The sequence below is a fragment of the Akebia trifoliata genome, chromosome 1 (assembly GCF_017979445.1).
Source record: "Akebia trifoliata isolate Shusen 1 chromosome 1, ASM1797944v1, whole genome shotgun sequence".
NCBI classification, from domain to species: domain Eukaryota; kingdom Viridiplantae; phylum Streptophyta; class Magnoliopsida; order Ranunculales; family Lardizabalaceae; genus Akebia; species Akebia trifoliata.
The window spans coordinates 32076952-32094834 of record NC_141375.1 but is presented as its reverse complement, the minus strand read 5'-3'; the positions used below and the strand labels follow the sequence as shown (position 1 = coordinate 32094834).

Below are 17883 nucleotides of genomic sequence, written 5' to 3'. Positions count from 1 at the left end.
TCAAAATTGCAATTTACCGTTTTCAAAATTTTTTTTTTTACAAAAATGGCAGAAATAGTAATTTATGTATGTTATACAGCTTCAGAAGGATCCTTTTAACAAAAAAGGTATTTTCAATAGCAAAAATATGGAAATTACTATTTTTATCATTTTGGTAAATAAATTTGAGAAGTTGTCCATTTTGATAAATTTCTCTATATTTAACATCCCTTGCAAATAAGTCTTTCAGGGTATTTTTTGTGGGAATTCCTTTTAGGTATTTACAAGAAAAAAAAAAAAAAAAAACTAGGCTTTATGGGTGTTTTGGTCATCCGATTTTGTGAAATTTCGGATTGACTTCTCTATGAGCAAAACAATTCTCTCCATGTCAGTTTAAAATTACTACTATTGATTATAAATGGCCTATCATCATGCCGGTCTAAATCGTTAATTGTAAAGTCATTTAATCTTTAAAGATAGACATCCATAATGAAGGTTGATAGTGAATTGCTACCACGAGTTTCATGTGGGCTTCTCCCTTTGAAAAATTAAAAAAAGAACAATCCAAAGTCAAGAAACGGACACATCATTAAAGCTGGACTCCCATGGAAAATTCATTCAAAGGTAACTAGAAAGTGCCATGTGTAAATGCACATGTACATAAAGGGCTTATTTGTAATTTAAAATATTAATTAGACGATAGTTTTGAAGATTAGATAATAAGAAGGATATTTTTATAATTTTAAAAACTGACCAACGTAATTTTAAGACGATCGCAATTTTCTTGGGTTTTGACCAAAATAACCTTTATTATATTAAATTTAAATATTATGGTGGGGACATTTTTCATATTCAAATTTTGGTGTCGAATCACATCTTCTCTAATTATAATATCTACACGGCTCTACAAGAAAATGGTGCTATAGAGGATCCGCTCCCTACATGTTGATGCTAGAAGGCCCTAGATGACTATTTCCTAAGATTCGATAATCTGATTTTCTTTACCAGCATAGTCGAATAAGATCATCTTGTACTTGTAGCTGGCTCTATAGTCTACTAATCTGAAATTGTGAAAAGATAACAAAATTGAATTCCCTGTGAAGAAATGAGAAAGGACATTGATCTCTATCTTTTGACAATTTTATTTCTAGAAGATGGTCACATAAGGGGTACTTTGATAACTTGATTTATAATATGATGGAATTTAAGGGATGGCTTTAAATGAAATTTTAGAAAAAGAGAATTGAAATTTTGTACAAAAAGCCTATATGTGGGTCCATGACCCATAACTCGAGCACGGCCTAAATCACCTTTCATGCATGTGTGTGATTACTGTAGCCCTTGGTGTTCGGTGTACTGGAACTTCACTAAAGATTAACGAGGTTGGCATTTAATAATCTCATGAACTCTCTTTCCTTGAACAATATGAGACTTTAAATTTGACTTGGTTTAAATCCATAATTCAGTTGGTTTGACACATTGCAAAACAACTTTGAGGTTGTGGTTCAAGTCCAGCTACCGGAAAAGAAAAACAAAACAATGTGAGCAAAAAGGCCTCTTTAGGCATTTTATTTTCATTCATATTGAGCACTATAGAATCAACACGAGGTCTGTCGCTATGTAGGTCCCATACCTGAACAAAAGTGGGTCTTACACAACGTGAAAAAAGTTTATATTTGACGGTCCAAAGCCATCGAATTTCGTGAAATTCGACGGATCAAGTTATTGAATTTTTCATTGTGGAATTTTGTTTTGACAGCTAAAACCGTCAAATTAATGGAGGATGGGAGCTATTTGACGTCTCTAAACCGTCGAATCTGAGGAACATCAAAAGTTTCAACAGCCCCATGCCGTCGAAATTCGTTTGTGGGCCTTGGCCAGTCGAATTTTCCAGTATCACATATTGTAAGAAGCTCCACATAAACACTGCAAAGTTCAAACCCAGGAATCACTATATAACTTTCACACTTCCAATGCCCAAAACGCCAATAGAATTACGATAGGGAACAGAAGACAATTTTTGTATCTCAAAATAGGTTGGGTACAAATCTTCATTGGCATGTTTTTTTCTTTTTAAAAGGTCTTTAAGCCAGTTTTTAAATAATCAGAATTATTTTGTACTAGAATTTGCCCATTCTGTAGTTTCAATTTATAAAATACTGATGGTTTTTATCGTTGCTTGCTAAACAACTGAAAAACCCTGACACAACTGATAGGAAACATATTATTAGATAATTATTTTGCTTGCCAAATAAATTAAAGATAATACAAAGCAGTGCCTTTATTTGTTCCAGAGAAAATCTGCATGAATGATTGAATGCATAGAAGGACATCAAATGCATAAATCTTATTTATTTTATATGGTGATTTAGGAGATTTCTTATAGTAATAACATGCCTCAGTCTGGTGATTGTAGCGCATCTCTTGGTAGCTGTTATTCATGTTGGGGGTGACAAATTTACTAGAGGAGGTGGAGGTCCCATGGGATCGTCTTCCCTGGTATTCCGACGCAACGCTCCTCCTGTCATCCATCAAACAAAGAAGATAAAAAATAAGGGGAGAAAAAGTATCTAGTTAACTTTTAGATTTTTAGGTCATAGACACTGATGTATAGGTCCATATTCAAGTATGATAGAATTGAAAAAATAACAAAGTTAAGAATTATGTACCCTGAGCTTGTATGTCTTGGAAAAAAGGAAGAAGATGCACCACTCTTGATTCTGCCTCAAGAGAACACAAACTTTGTGACGCTAATAGTATAAGCAAAGCCAGAAAACAAGCACGCGAAGCACTGCCAAAGTGCTTCCCCATTCTTAGTTCTTCCTTTGGATCAAACCCAGAGAAGACAAAGAGCAAACAAGAGTCTTGTGGATTGATAGATTCCTCCATTACTCTCTTATTTATATATATTGACTAATTACATTGGAGCATTTTTCTTTACTGTTGTAAAGTTTTTTCAAACAAATCAGTCACCACGTAATCTGTTTCTCCAAGTATTGACTCACGAAATACTTGTCCAAGTCAAATAAAAAGCAGGCAAGGAAGAACAGACTTCATTAAATGATCTTTTAGAATTGACTTCCACTTATAAGCCACATTATAATTAATATTTTATAACTTAATGATTCTATTATTTTAAAATTTTTTAGTAACCAACTTATGATTTATATGCGGTTATATTTATTAATTAATCATTTTTTCCTAATAAAGTATTTATATATATAATTAATTTCGGAATTTATCATTCATTCAGGAACAGTTAAAGGAGTTTGATTCCATGTTCATAATTTGTATTGTTTTTATTTAAAAAATTAATATTTTTAACAATATATATGATTGGTAATATAATTAATAGTTCATATGTACCCTATATATATAATGAATAATGAGTTTTTGGTGCCCCATCATAGAACCGTAGATTCATTGCCTCGGGATATGCATAATCATAAATCTTTTCTTGTGTGTCCCGAGGGAAATGATCTATGGTTCTGTAATGGGGGTGTATGTCAGAGGGGTGTATATTATCACGACTTAACTGTAATATGTAACACCTCATATTCATTTACATATTACATAGATTGGGTTGTTGGTACATCATATTATTCATATGTTAGTGAGTTTGGAGACTAATGGCATTTTTGGCTAAATGACAAACTTTAAAGTTTATAAGCTACACGTTCATCGTTTATTTGGGAATTGTTAAAGAAGTTTGAGGTGTATAAGAAGTCATCATGGTGTGGTCGCAAGATTCTTCTTCCATTCAATGGTATCACAGAAAAATGTTGATTTTTTTTTAAATGAATATGATGATTATGTACGTATAAAGTTGTCTATAGAGTGTTTTGTTAATGTGTGCTCTCTGGTGATATGTAAGAATGCATTTAAGGTAAATTTACCAAAACATGCACAACATATTGATTATTTATCAAAATGGATAACTATACATCTTATTTATCAAAATTGTAATTTATAGTTTTCGGAAATATTTTATTTTACCAAAACTGTAAAAATAGTAATTTTCGTATTTTATATAGCTTAAGGATCCTTCTAATAAAAAAGGTATTTTCAGTAGTAAAAATATGGAAATTACTATTTTTATCGTTTTGATAAATAAATTTGAAAAGTTGTGCATTTTGATAAATTTCTTTACGTTTAAAATCCCTTACAATTAAGTGTTTCTGGGTATTTTTGGTGGGAATTTTTTTTTGGTATTTACACACAAAAAAAAAAAAAACTAGGCTTTATGAGTGTTTTGGTCATCTGATTTTGTGAAATTTCGAATTAACTTCTCTATGAGCAAAAACAATTCTCTCCATTTCAGTGTAAAATTACTACTATTGATTATAAAGGGCCTATCGTTATGCCGGTCTATATCGTTAACTGCAAAGTCATTTCATCTTGGAAGATAGACATCAATAATGAAGGTTGACAGTGAATTGCATTAAATAAATCTACGTTGGATTTCTTGTGGGCTCCTCCCTTTGGAAAAAAAAAAGAGACGATCCAAAGTCAAGAGACGGACACATCATTAAAGCTGGACTCCCAAGGAAAATTCATTCAAAGGTATCTAGAAAGTGCCATGTGCAAATGCACATGTTTATGAAAGGCTTATTTGTAATTTAAAATATTAATTAAAGGATAGTTTTGAAGATTAGATAATAAGAAGTATATTTTTATAATTTTGAAAACTGACCAATGTGATTTTAGGACGATCGCAATTTTTTTGGATTTTGACCAAAATGACCTTGATTATATTAAGTTTAAATATCATAGTGAGGGCATTTTTTATATTCAAATTTTGGTGTCGAATCATCTAATTATAATATTTACATGGCACTACAAGAAAATGGTGTTACAAAGGATCCGCTCCCTACAAGTTGATGCTAGAAGGCCCTAGATGACTATTTCCCAAGATTCAATAATCTGATTTTCTTCACCAGCATAATCGAATAAGATCATCTCGAACTTGTTGCTGGCTCTATAGTCTACTAATCTGAAATTGTGAAAAGATAACAAAATTGAATTCCCTATGAAGAAATGAGAAAGGACATTGATCTCTATCTTTTGACAATTTTATTTCTATAAGATTGTCACATAAGAGGGGTACTTTGATAACTCGATTTATAAGATGATGAAATTTAAGGGATGGATTTATATGAAGTTTTAGAAAAAGAGAATTGAAATTTTGTCCAAAAAGAGCCATCTCATTAAATGAAGCCTATATGTGGGTCCATGATCCGTAACTCGAGCACGGCCTAAATCACCTTTCAAGCATGTGTGTGATCATTGTATCCCTTGGTGTTCGGTGTACCGGAACTTCAACAAAGATTAACCAGGTTGGCATTTAATAATCTCATGAACTCTCTTTCCCCGAATAATATGAGACTTCAAATTTGACTTGGTTTACATCCATAATTCAGTTGGTTTAACACATTGCAAAACAACTTTGAGGTCGTGGGTTCAAGTCCAGCTACCAGAAAAGAAAAACAAAACTATGTGAGCAAAATGGCCTCTTTAGGCATTTTATTTTCATTCACTCGAAGTCATATAACACCACTTAATAGAGGATCTTCAAGATTATATTGAGCACTATAGAATCAACACGAGGTCTGTAGCAACGTAGGTCCCATACCTGAACAACAGTGGGACTAACACAACGTGGAAAAAGTCTATATTTGATGGTCAAAGGCAATCGAATTTCCTGAAATTCGAGGGATCAAGTTGTCAAATTTTTCATTCTGGAATTTTGTTTTGACAGCCAAAACCATCAAAAGTTTCAACGGCCCTAGGCTGTCAAAATTCATTTGTGGGCCTAGACCCGTCGAATTTTCCAGTATCACGTATTGTAAGAAGGTCCACATAAACACTGCAAAGTTCAAACCCAGGAATTACTATATAACTTTCACACTTCCAATGCCCAAAACGCCAATAGAATTACAGTAGGTAACAGAAGACAATTTTTGTATCTCAAAATAGGTCGGGTACAAAGAGCTCACGTTGGTCATGGATAAAAATTTCTTGTCTTCATTGGCATTTTTTTTTTTTAAAAGATCTTTAAGCCTGTTTTTAAATAATCAGAATTATTTTGTACTAGAATTTGCCCATTCTGTAGTTTCAATTTATAAAATACTGATGGTTTTTATCGTTGATTGCTAAACAATTGAAAAACCTTGACACTACCGATAGGAAACATATTATTAGATAATTATTTTGCTTGCCAAATAAATTAAAGATAATACAAAGCAGTGCCTTTATTTGTTCCAGAGAAAATCTGCATGGATGATTGAATGCATAGAAGTACTTCAAATGCATAAATCTTATTTATTTTATATGGCAATTTAGGCGATTTCTTATAGTAATAACATGCCTCAGTCTGATGATCGTAGCGCATCTCTTGGTAGCTGTTATCCATGTTGATGGGGTGCCATATTTGCTTGAGGAGGTCTGACATCTATAGGATCACCTTCCCTGGTATTCCGACGTAACACTCCTCCTGTCATCCATCAAACAAAGAAGATAAAAAATAAGGGGGAGAAGAAGTATCTAGTTAACTTTTAGATTTTTAGGTCATAGACTCTGATGTAAACGTCCCTATTCAAGTATGATAGAATTGAAATTTTAATGAAGTTAAAATTTCAATGCATATCTTGTAAAAGTAGGACGAATGAGCTTAGTTGTATTTAGGGATAAGAATTATGTACCATGTGCTTGTATGCCTTGGAAAGAAGGAAGAAGATGTACCACTCTTGATTCTGCCTTGAGAGAACACGAACTTTGTGATGTTAATAGTATAAGCAAAGCCAGAAGACAAGCCTAGCCTGCGAAGCACTGCAAAACAGCTTCCCCATTCTCTTCTTAGTTGTTCTTCCTTTGATTCAAGCCCCAAGACCAGAGCAATATATGTATATATATAAAGAGAGAGAAAAAAGTAGACTTATAGATTGATTGACTCCTCCATAACTTTATTTATATTGAATTATTGATTAACAACATTGGAGCATTTTTCGTTACTGTTTTTAAGTTTTTCTGTTTCTCCTAGTATCCAATCATAAAATATTTGTCCAAGTCAAACACAAAGCAGGCAAGGAAGAATAGACACCATCAAATGATCTTTTAGAGATGACTTCCACTTGCAGGCTCCCTTATAATTAATATTTATAACTTAATAATTCAAGAATTGAATGGTATTTTTAGTAACCAACTTATAATTTATAGAATATGTGTTATATTTATTAATTAATCATTTCTTGATAATATTTCTATACATTATTAATTTAAGAATTTAACACCACAACATGTGAATTCATATTAGGTGGATAGGTACCACATATTACACATGTCTTAGTGAGTTTGGAGAGGCCCAATGATAATATCAAAAACTTATAAGCTATACATTCATTGTTCATTGAGGAAGAGTTGAGGGAGTTTGATTCCTTATTTATAATTTATATTATCTAATATTTAGTAATTAATATTTTTTAATCATCTCTCTCTCTCTCTCTCTCTCTCTCTCTCTCTCATGCAAAACCAAACATTTTTCAATATTTGGGTTAGAAGTTTTGGAATGGGCTGATTTTTTGCGAGGATGATGATCTCCACACCATAGAGATATTTTTTATAAAAATCATCTCATTCCGAAACTTCTAACCCATATATTGAAAAATGTTTGGCACAATTTTTGTTATATGTAACAACGCATATTTGAATACATATTACATAGATTAAGTAGTTGATACTCTATATTAATCATATTTTAATGAGTTCGGAGATCTAGGGGCATTTTGGCTCGACAATAAACTTAAAAGCTGTTTTTTTTTTTTTTGATAAATAGTAATTCATTCATATAATAGAATTAAGTCGATCGAGATGACCAACCTGACAAGACCTTACAAATCGACACTAAACACCAATAGAGCAACAAATCCCATCCCAGTTGTGCATAAAATCCTCGAAGAATAGACCCCTAAACTCCTCATAGACTTTGGACCAACAAAAAATAAACTCTAACGTGGAAATAATTATATCTGAGCAATCTTTTTGTTTCCCTTCAAAGATGCGCCTATTTCTTTCAAACCACACCCCCCAGCAAATTGTGAATGGTGTGATACTCCACAACCTCCTTTTTGCACCACTAAAAGAATACCCAACTGCCGACCAAGAATTAAAGAGATCCCTTACTGTTTTAGGTAAGCAAGTTAGTACCCCATATAACTTTAAAAAAATGGCAACCAAGACATGCTTGTCCCCCAAAGGATTTTCTCTACTCTTCCTTAGTTCATCTCTCTCTCTCTCTCTCTCTCTCTCTCTCTCTCTCACTCAGCCCTCTTTGACCCCCTCACAACTCTTACTTCAATCATTTCTCGACTATCTCTTTAATCTCACTCACTCTCTCCATCTCACGGTTTTCTCTCCATCTCTCGAGCTTCTGCATCTCATAAGTCTTTCTCATTTCTCTTACACCTTTTGTCTATCATCTCCCGTTTCTTTCTTCCATCCTTCTCTGAGCTCTCTCAAATTAGTCTATCTCTTTGGACCTCTATCCAATTCATTCATTAATGGTTGAAGGAGTTTGAGTTTTGTAAGAAGTCTGATGGTGGTCGCAACATTCTTCTTCCATTCAATGATAAAACAGAAATTGGATTTAAGATAATATATTAGCTTAATCATAATTGTAAACAACTACTGAAATCGTTTGAACTAGTGTTATAATATTTTGTAATGTTAAGATAATAATTTGAGCCAAACCTGGGTAATGTTGAATGATGTGTTTTAATATTTAATTGGGATGTATTAAATAACTTAAAATATTGGAGTGTAATAAGTAAAAGTTGGGATACCAATAGCAGCTCTCTTTATAAAATCACTTTTCATTGTAATTGTTAATTATAAAGGAGTTATCGTAATGCCGGTCTCTATTGCTAACTTCAATTTATTTATGAATAATACTGGAGTTACGTCTAAATTCACACTTTGCTAATGGTGCCAGTAGTTCTCGTTTGCAGCCCAACCTTAAAAAAGTATTTATTTTTATTATTTTTTTATATGTATACTTCTATATTATCTATCTTAACCTAGCTACTAGTTGCACTTCATATGTTAGCATGAAAGTTGCTTCAGTCCGCCATCTTTATGATAGTGTAAATGTGTTTTTATCGTTAGTTCAATGATAAAATTTCTAATTATCAGATTCATGCTTTTTTTTCATTAGAAGTGATTAATTCCAAAAGGATCTTCAAATACTAAGATCAAGCATTCTTCGATACCACAATCATAGAGAAGGTTTTCAACCTCTCTTCCAACTACTTGACCTAAGAATGCCAGGAGCAGAGCGAACAAACCCGTTAAGCCACCCTCGGGAGTTCATATACATAAGTGGTAAGTCGTATTTATTCTATATTGTCTCGATTTAGGCAATTAGTTATAAGACGTCCCGATGATGGTCCCATCCTAGTGCATGCTGATCAGTACCGCAAAATAACTCTCTTCCTTTGAATCAAGCCTATCAAAGAATAAATAATCAAACATATAAATAGAAAAACAAGAGCCTTATGGATTGAAAGAGTTATTGATGAACTAAATTAGAGCATTACTATCTTTAAGTTTTTTTATAGAACAAGTCAGTCACCACCTAATCTGCTTCTTCAAGGATCCATCACAAAATATATATCCGAGTCAAACACAAAGCAAGCAAGGAAAAAGACTTCCTCAAATGATATTTTAGAAATCTCTTCCACTTGTAAGCCCCCTTATAATTAATATATAATTTATGACTTAACAACTCTCATATTTATTAATTTTTTTTTACTAATTAACTTGACTCCGTGGTTTATAATTCATATTCTCTTATATTAATAATTCATATTTCCTTAGTCAACTTTGATGCTTATAAGAAATCGGACAGTGATCGCAAGATTCTTCTTCGATTCAATGATACCTCATAAAAAAAATCTATGTATATAAAACATTATCTCCATATTAATGGAACTTATTTCCATCATAATTATTTAATTACTATGGTGTTGCTGGCTTCTATTGCTAACTTGAACTTTTTTTTTTTAAACCTTAAATAGTGTGGCCAAACACATTTAATCTTTTCAGAGAGATGATGTCAATCAAGAGACCAGATCCACGCCACATTCCAGAAGTAATGAAGATGCAGTGGTACACGCTTCCACACTGCTTCCTCTCTCTCTCTCTCTCTCTCTCTCTCTCTCTCTCTCTCTCTCTCTCTCTCTCTCTCTCTCTTCTTTCTCTCTAAGATTCACATTCTATGGTAGAGCTCCGATATTACAAACCCATAAATTGTGGAATTCAGATTTGGTGGTAAATATGTTCCCACGTCTTTTTTTGAGGATAAAATAGATGATGTACAGATCATAACAGAAGAATTCAGGGAACGTTTAGATCACCAAGAGTCCAAGCATAAGGCCTTCGCCTACATGGGCCAAGGATTCGGATGAACTGACTGAGTCAGAATTATCCAAAGAGAAAGACCCATTTTTTAGGCTTGATTCATTTGTTTACTCTATTTTTTTAGGCAATTTTGTTATTTTTGTTGATTTTCGTTTTGTTGATAATTTTAGTTATAGAAATTAGAATCACGAACCGTTGAATCTACTTTACTTCTAAGATTAAGCAGTATCTATTTTCATATTTAGGTCGTTTTTCTATTTTGGTCATTTTTTGTGTTTTTAAGAATAAGATTATTTTATATAAGTTGTAATGTAACTCCAATACATGGGAAAAACTTTTCATTAATAAAATTAATGTTCTTAAAGAGTTTTCTCTTTATTTTCAATTACTTGGTTTTTTGTACGAATCAAAAGATTTTGTTATTCAATTATTTAATATTCTTTTGAAAATTAATGAACTAATGGAAAAAAAATTCTTCGTCCCGCGTCAATGGATTTGGCAGTAAAAAAATTATGTTTTTAGTTTTAACTACAAGTCATCATCACCATTAGTCTTCTCTCTCAAGTCAGGTTTGTTAGAAAAACACCAACCTTCAATCTGGGATACAAATAGAAAAAGCTATTTTTCTAAATTAAAACACAGCAAGTGCACATGAAACATACATAAATCTTATTTATTCTATATCACCTCCATTTAGGCAATTAGTCACAATATATATATGCCCTGGTTCCATATAATGCATCTCTAATTGGTAGTTGTTAATCATGTTGGGGGAGGGGTTCGTGGATTTGGGTCCATTATGGGGTCCTTGATTTGGCTCAGGAGAATTGACATTAACCACAGGAACTAATTCCCTTGTATTCCGAGAGAACCCACCCTCTGTCATCCATCAAAACAAAGAAAATTAAAGATGTGAAAAAATCACAATTGCAAAGATAACATAATCGCACAAAACACAATAATTTACGCAACAAAAGATGGGAAGAAAAAGTGGTTCATTATCTTAATATTTTGTCTCATATGCTATCAGTACTGATGTATTGAATTCATATTCAAATACGATGAACAAAATTAAGGTAAGTAGAGCGATATAATTAGCTTAGGTGTAGTCAGGAATAAGAAATATATACCGTGTGTTTGTATGCCTTGTAGAGAAGAGAGAAGATGTACCACTCTTGATTCTGCCCTGAGAGAACACAAACTTTGTGATGTTAATAGCATAAGCAAGGCCAGAAGACAAGCCCGCGAAGCACAGCAAAACGGCTTCCCCATTCTCTTCTTAGTTGTTCTTCCTTTGAATCAACCCTAGAGAAGACTAAAGAAGTAAACAGAGAGATAGAAAAACAAGAGCCTTATGGATTGGAAGACTCCTCCATAACTTACTAGCTATTTATATTGATGAACTAAATTTGAGCATTTTTTTTTTTTTAATATATTTCCAGTCAAACACGAAGCAGGCAAGGAAGAAGACTTCATCAAATGAACTTTTAGAATTCCACTAGAAAGCCCTCTTATAATTAATAACTCTAATATTTAATATAAAAAATTAGTTAATAACTTGATTCCATTTTTTATAACTTATATTTTCTTATATTGATTAGTTAATATTTTATTAATAAAATTTCTATGTAATATAATATAGGGAAAATTATTAAACAAAACCAAATTTAATAAGTATATATGACGTAATTCAATGAGGATGAAATCATGAAGATCATAGATCTTGATAATAATCTTGATTGAGATCTTGATCTTGATGACAAAAAATTCGTAATTCAATGAGGATGAGATCTTGATCATAAACAGAATTCACAAATTCGTATATAGAGCCCAATGGTCATAAAATGTGCAACGGAATTCACAACGGATATATTAAGAAAATGCTCATTTTTAATTTTAATTTAAAAAAAAAAAAAAAACTGGCACTTTTTTTATTTAAAGAACAAACAAAAAAAACTGGCACTTTAAGTGCCGCACTTATTATTTAAAAAATAAACAAAATCCGACACTTTAAATGTTGTTTATATATATATATATATTATTAAATTAAAAAAATAAAAACAGCACTTAAATTGCCAATTTTAAATTCACAAAAGTTGGTACTTTTTTTTATAGATAGTCATCAAATTTGGGTTTTTTTTGTTTTTTTTAAAAATAATTTCCCCTATAATATAAGAATGTAGAACACTTATCTTTTTAAATATATATATATATATATAGGGTCAGGTTCAAGGGCCGTCTGAGAAATCGTCTAAGAAAACTTTCGACGGTAAATAAAATTTTAAAATATGGGTTAGAAATTTTGGATTGAGCTGATTTTTTGTGAGGATGATCTCTATGATGGGAAGATCATCCAAAAAAAAAATCAGCTCAATCTGAAACTTCTAACCCCATTAAAAGTGATTTAGAATGTGGACCGTCGATTTTTTACCACTTTTTATCACTAATTTGTAAATCACTTTTGATGGATTTACAAGTTTCTGATTGAGCTGATTTTTTGTGAGGATGATCTTCTCATCATAGTGACCATCCTTGCAAAAAATCAGCTCAATCCAAAACCTCTAACCCTTATTTTGAAAAACGAAAGTTTTCTTAGACGGTTTCTCAGATGGCCCTTGAACCGCCCCCATATATATATATATATATATATATATATATATATATATATATATAGAGGGGACGGTTCGACGGACGTCCTCAAAACCGAATGAGAAACTGATGCTTCTCATGCGTTAGATTTTTCGAAAGTAACGGCTGAAACGCGTTCTCACGTCTCGTCCAAATTAAAAACAGAGTTTTAGATATTTTAAAAAAACTCCCTTAGATTTTTTTTTCTTTTTTTTTGTGTTACTCATTGTTTCTATTAACTAACATATTCTCTCTCTTTCGACAAAACGACTGAAGACCTGAGCTCTCTCTCTCGACTCTCGACAGAAATTCCAACTGATTGGAACTCTTGGTTTCTACCCAACACTTCATTTTTCTCTCAATAGAAAGACCCAGATATTAGTTTTCCTTAAAAATCCCATTTTTATTCTAACATTCATTCTAAGTGACTCTCTCTCACACACATACATACAGAGTAAAAGGGTGAAAATAATATGTTTTTTTCTTTAATAGGTTATTCTTGTTTTGTAGTGAGAATATAAATTTGTATGAATCTAGGATTTGAAATGCTGAGGAAGAGATCAAGAACAATGGCCTGTAAACAATCTTTAATGGCTGGCAATGGGTTTATCCCATCTCCCACCACCAAATACACAAAACCCACTTTCTTCAATTCTCCTAGGTTGTTTACTGGTTTCTCTTCAAAGATTTTCTCTGAAACTGAAGCAATGATGAGCCCTACCTCAATCCTAGATATTAAACCCTTCTCTAGTTTTAAAAACCCACTTGCCTCAGATAGAAAAACTACTACTAAATCATCCCCAGAACCTTGTTTAATGAAGAAACTTGATTCAAGAGGTGTTGGTCTTGGTATTGTTGATGTTCTAATTGATGAAGAATTCAATCAGAAATTATCCAAATCTGATAGTAGAATGGTTCTGTTTGGATCACAGCTTAAGATTCAAATCCCTCCCCTATCACCATCTCTTAATTCTCCTACTGAATCCCTAAAATCTCTATCCAATTCCAATCTCAAAACCCGTAATTCTCCGTCTTCAGCGAAAAAATCTCTTTTTTGGTCTGCGAATTCTGGTCTTGAAACACCAAGCTCACCTCGGGTTTTTACGGGGTGTCTCTCCGTTAGCGAGAGAGAGAGAGAGAGAGAGAACTCAGGTTTTCAGTCGTTCTGTCGAGAGAGAGAGAGAGAGAGAATATGTTAGTTAATAGAAATAGTGAATAACAAAAAAAAGAAAAAAAAACTGAGGGAGTTTTTTTTAAATATCTAAAACTCCGTTTTTAATTGGACGAGACGTGAGAACGCGTCTCAGCCGTTGCTTTCGAAAAATCTAACGCATGATAAGCATTGGTTTCTCATTCGATTTTGAGGACGTCCGTCGAACCGTCCCCATATATATATATATATATATATATATATATATATATATATATATATATGGGTCAGGTTCAAGGGCCGTCTGAGAAACCGTCTAAGAAAACTTTCGACGGTAAATAAAATTTTAAAATATGGGTTAGAAATTTTGGATTGAGCTGATTTTTTGTGAGGATGATCTCTATGATGGGAAGATCATCCAAAAAAAAAAATCAGCTCAATCTGAAACTTCTAACCCCGTTAAAAGTGATTTAGAATGTGGACCGTCGATTTTTTACCACTTTTTATCACTAATTTGTAAATCACTTTTGATGGATTTACAAGTTTCTGATTGAGCTGATTTTTTGTGAGGATGATCTTCTCATCATAGTGACCATCCTTGCAAAAAATCAGCTCAATCCAAAACCTCTAACCCTTATTTTGAAAAACGAAAGTTTTCTTAGACGGTTTCTCAGATGGCCCTTGAACCGCCCCCTATATATATATATATAGGGGACGGTTCAACAGCCCTAAAGTTTGCCAAGTTTGGTGCCAAACATTTTTGAAAATATGGGTTAGAAGCTTTGGAATGAGTTGATTTTTTGTGAGGATGATCTCTATGATGAGGAGATCATCCTCACCAAAAATCAGCCTATTCCAAAACTTCTAACCCCATCAAAAGTGATTTACAAAAATTGGACGGTCCACGATTCTTCAACTTGTAAACTAGGGTTAGAAGTTTCAAAATGAGCTGATTTTTTGTGAGGATGATCTCTTCACCATAGATATCATCCTCACAAAAAATCAGCCTATTCCAAAACTTCTAACCCCATCAAAAGTGATTTACAAAAATGTTTGGCACCAAACTTGGCAAACTTTAGGGCTGCCGAACCGCTCCCATATATATATATATATATATATATATATATATGGAAATGTTCAGCAACAAACATTTTGGCAAAACATTGTTCAAAACATGGGTTAGAGGTTTTGAAATGGGCTGATTTTTGGTGAGGATGATCTCTACGGTGAGGAGATCATCATCATCAAAAATCAGCCCATTCCAAAACTTCTAACCCCATCAAAAATGGTTTACAAAAAATGGACGGTCCACGATTTTTCAACTTGTAAACTGGGGCTAGAAGTTTTGGCATGGGCTGATTTTTGGTGAGGGTGATCTCCTCACCATAGAGATCATCCTCACCAAAAATCAGCCTATTCCAAAACTTCTAACCCATGTTTTGAAAAATGTTTTGTCAAAATGTTTGTTGTTGAACGGGACCCATATATATATATGGGAAATGTTCAGCACCCTAAGCTTTACCCTACACTTTAACAAACGTGTTTTGTCTTACATGGGTTAGAAGTTTTGGAATGGGCTGATTTTTGGTGAGGATGATCGCTATGGTGAGAAGATCATCCTCACCAAAAATCAGCTCATTCCAAAATTTTTAGCCTCATGTTTACAAGTTGAAAAACCGTGGATCGTGTATTTTTTGTAAACCATTTTTGATGGGGTTAGAAGTTTTGGAATGAGCTGATTTTTGGTGAGGATGATCTCCTCACCATAGAGATCATCATCACCAAAAATTAGCCTATTCCAAAACTTCTAACCCATGTAGGACAAAACACATTTGTTAAAGTGTAGGTAAAACTTAGGGTGGGGAACGGACCCTATATATATATATATATATATATATATATATATATATATAGGGTCCCGTTCAATGGCTAACTTTTTGGCAAAACATTTTTCAAAACATGAGTTAGAAGTTTTGGAATGGGCTGATTTTTTGTGAGGATGATCTCTACTGTTAAAAGATTTTCCTCACCAAAAATTAGCTCATTCCAAAATTTCTAACCCCATGTTTACAAGTTGAAAAATCGTGGACCGTCCATTTTTTGTAAATCATTTTTGATGGAGTTAGAAGTTTTGGAATGGGCTGATTTTTGGTGATGATGATCTCTACGGTTAAAATATTTTCCTCACCAAAAATTAGCTCATTTCGAAATTTCTAACCCCATGTTTACAAGTTGAAAAATTCGTGGACCGTCCATTTTTTGTAAATCATTTTTGATGGAGTTAGAAGTTTTGGAATTGGCTGATTTTTGGTGAGGTTGATCTCCTCACCATAGAGATCATCCTCACCAAAAATCAGCCTATTCCAAAACTTCTAACCCATGTAGGACAAAACACGTAGGGTAAAGTGTAGGGTAAAACGTAGGGTGTTGAACAGGACCCATATATATATATATATAGGAACAGTTCGGCGGCCCTTAAGTGCGCCAAGGTTTGTGCCAAGTTTTTTGAACCATCAGATATTGCGAGATGGGACGGTCAAGATTGAATAAATCAGCTGTAATGTAAACTTACTTTTGCATACAGAAATTTTCAAATTTATAAGTAAACTCCTAGAAATTAAACCCCAAGCCCCTCTATAGTTTTACTTTTAGTTTCCCACCACATTTCATTCACTCTATCTCTCTCCAAACTCTAGAACAACCATATCAGGCGAAGATCCCTCTCAAACGAAGGTGATGTCTTCGGTGAAGGCGTTTATATATATATATATATGGGGACGGTTCAGCAGCCCTAAAGTTTGCCAAGTTTAGTGCCAAACATTTTTCAAAATATGGGTTTGAAGTTTTGGAGAGAGCTGATTTTTTGTGAGGATGATCTCTATGGTGAGGGGATCATCCTCACTAAAAATGATCAGCCTATTCCAAAACTTCTAACCCCATCAAAAGTGATTTACAAAAATTAGATGGTCTACAATTCTTTAACTTGTAAACTAGAGTTAGAAGTTTCAAAAAATCAGCTTATTTTGAAACTTCTAACCCTATCAAAAGTGATTTACAAAAAATGTTTGGCACCAAACTTGGCAAACTTTAGGACTGCCGAACCGCTCCATATATATATTATTTTTTTTGAAAAATTATGTTTTTTTTCTTTTTTCACTCTCGCTCACTCTTTTTTATATTTATGAATGAATATAATGATTTAGGAATTGTATTTTGCTACACTAATCTCTATGGATGGTGGCTCCAGACTTTTGAGTATCAGTGTGATAGTAACCATTCATAAGCAACCAATCAGCTAACTTGATTTTTCATATTTTTGCCATAAGCGAAGGTGATTCAATTATTTCGAGAAATGAAACTTTTTTGGATTTTTAAAAGATGGATATTTTCTTGACGGAGAAAAGAAAGTATTGCATAGGGTGGTTGGGCTCTGTTAGAATGATTCCAAAAGCAACATTGGAATATTAGATAGCTATTGTATTACAAAGGTAAGTCTTTTGAAATCCATTAAGTTCTATAAATCCACCTGCCACAAGGAGATACCCCTTCACCCCTCACTTTTGCAAACTGAGGTTGGGAAAAGAAGAAAAAAAAGAAAGAAATAGAATACTAAAAGAAGTTTTCCACCGTTAAATAACTGCCAAGAGATGAAAAACCCGACAAGAAGAATAGAAACACCACCCCACCGCCACCACCACCACCAATACTTGAGT

At 33.1% G+C, this 17883-nt stretch overlaps 1 protein-coding gene across 1 annotated transcript; it reads left to right on the top strand.

The window, feature by feature from the left end:
- Window positions 1-13364: 13364 nt before the first annotated feature.
- On the top strand, window positions 13365-14219 carry LOC147411811 (FCS-Like Zinc finger 8-like). The gene has a single exon (XM_086432453.1). It carries the CDS (start codon window positions 13548-13550, stop codon window positions 14217-14219), a length of 672 nt encoding a protein of 223 aa, XP_086288579.1. The 5' UTR covers window positions 13365-13547.
- The last annotated feature ends 3664 nt before the right edge of the window (window positions 14220-17883 follow it).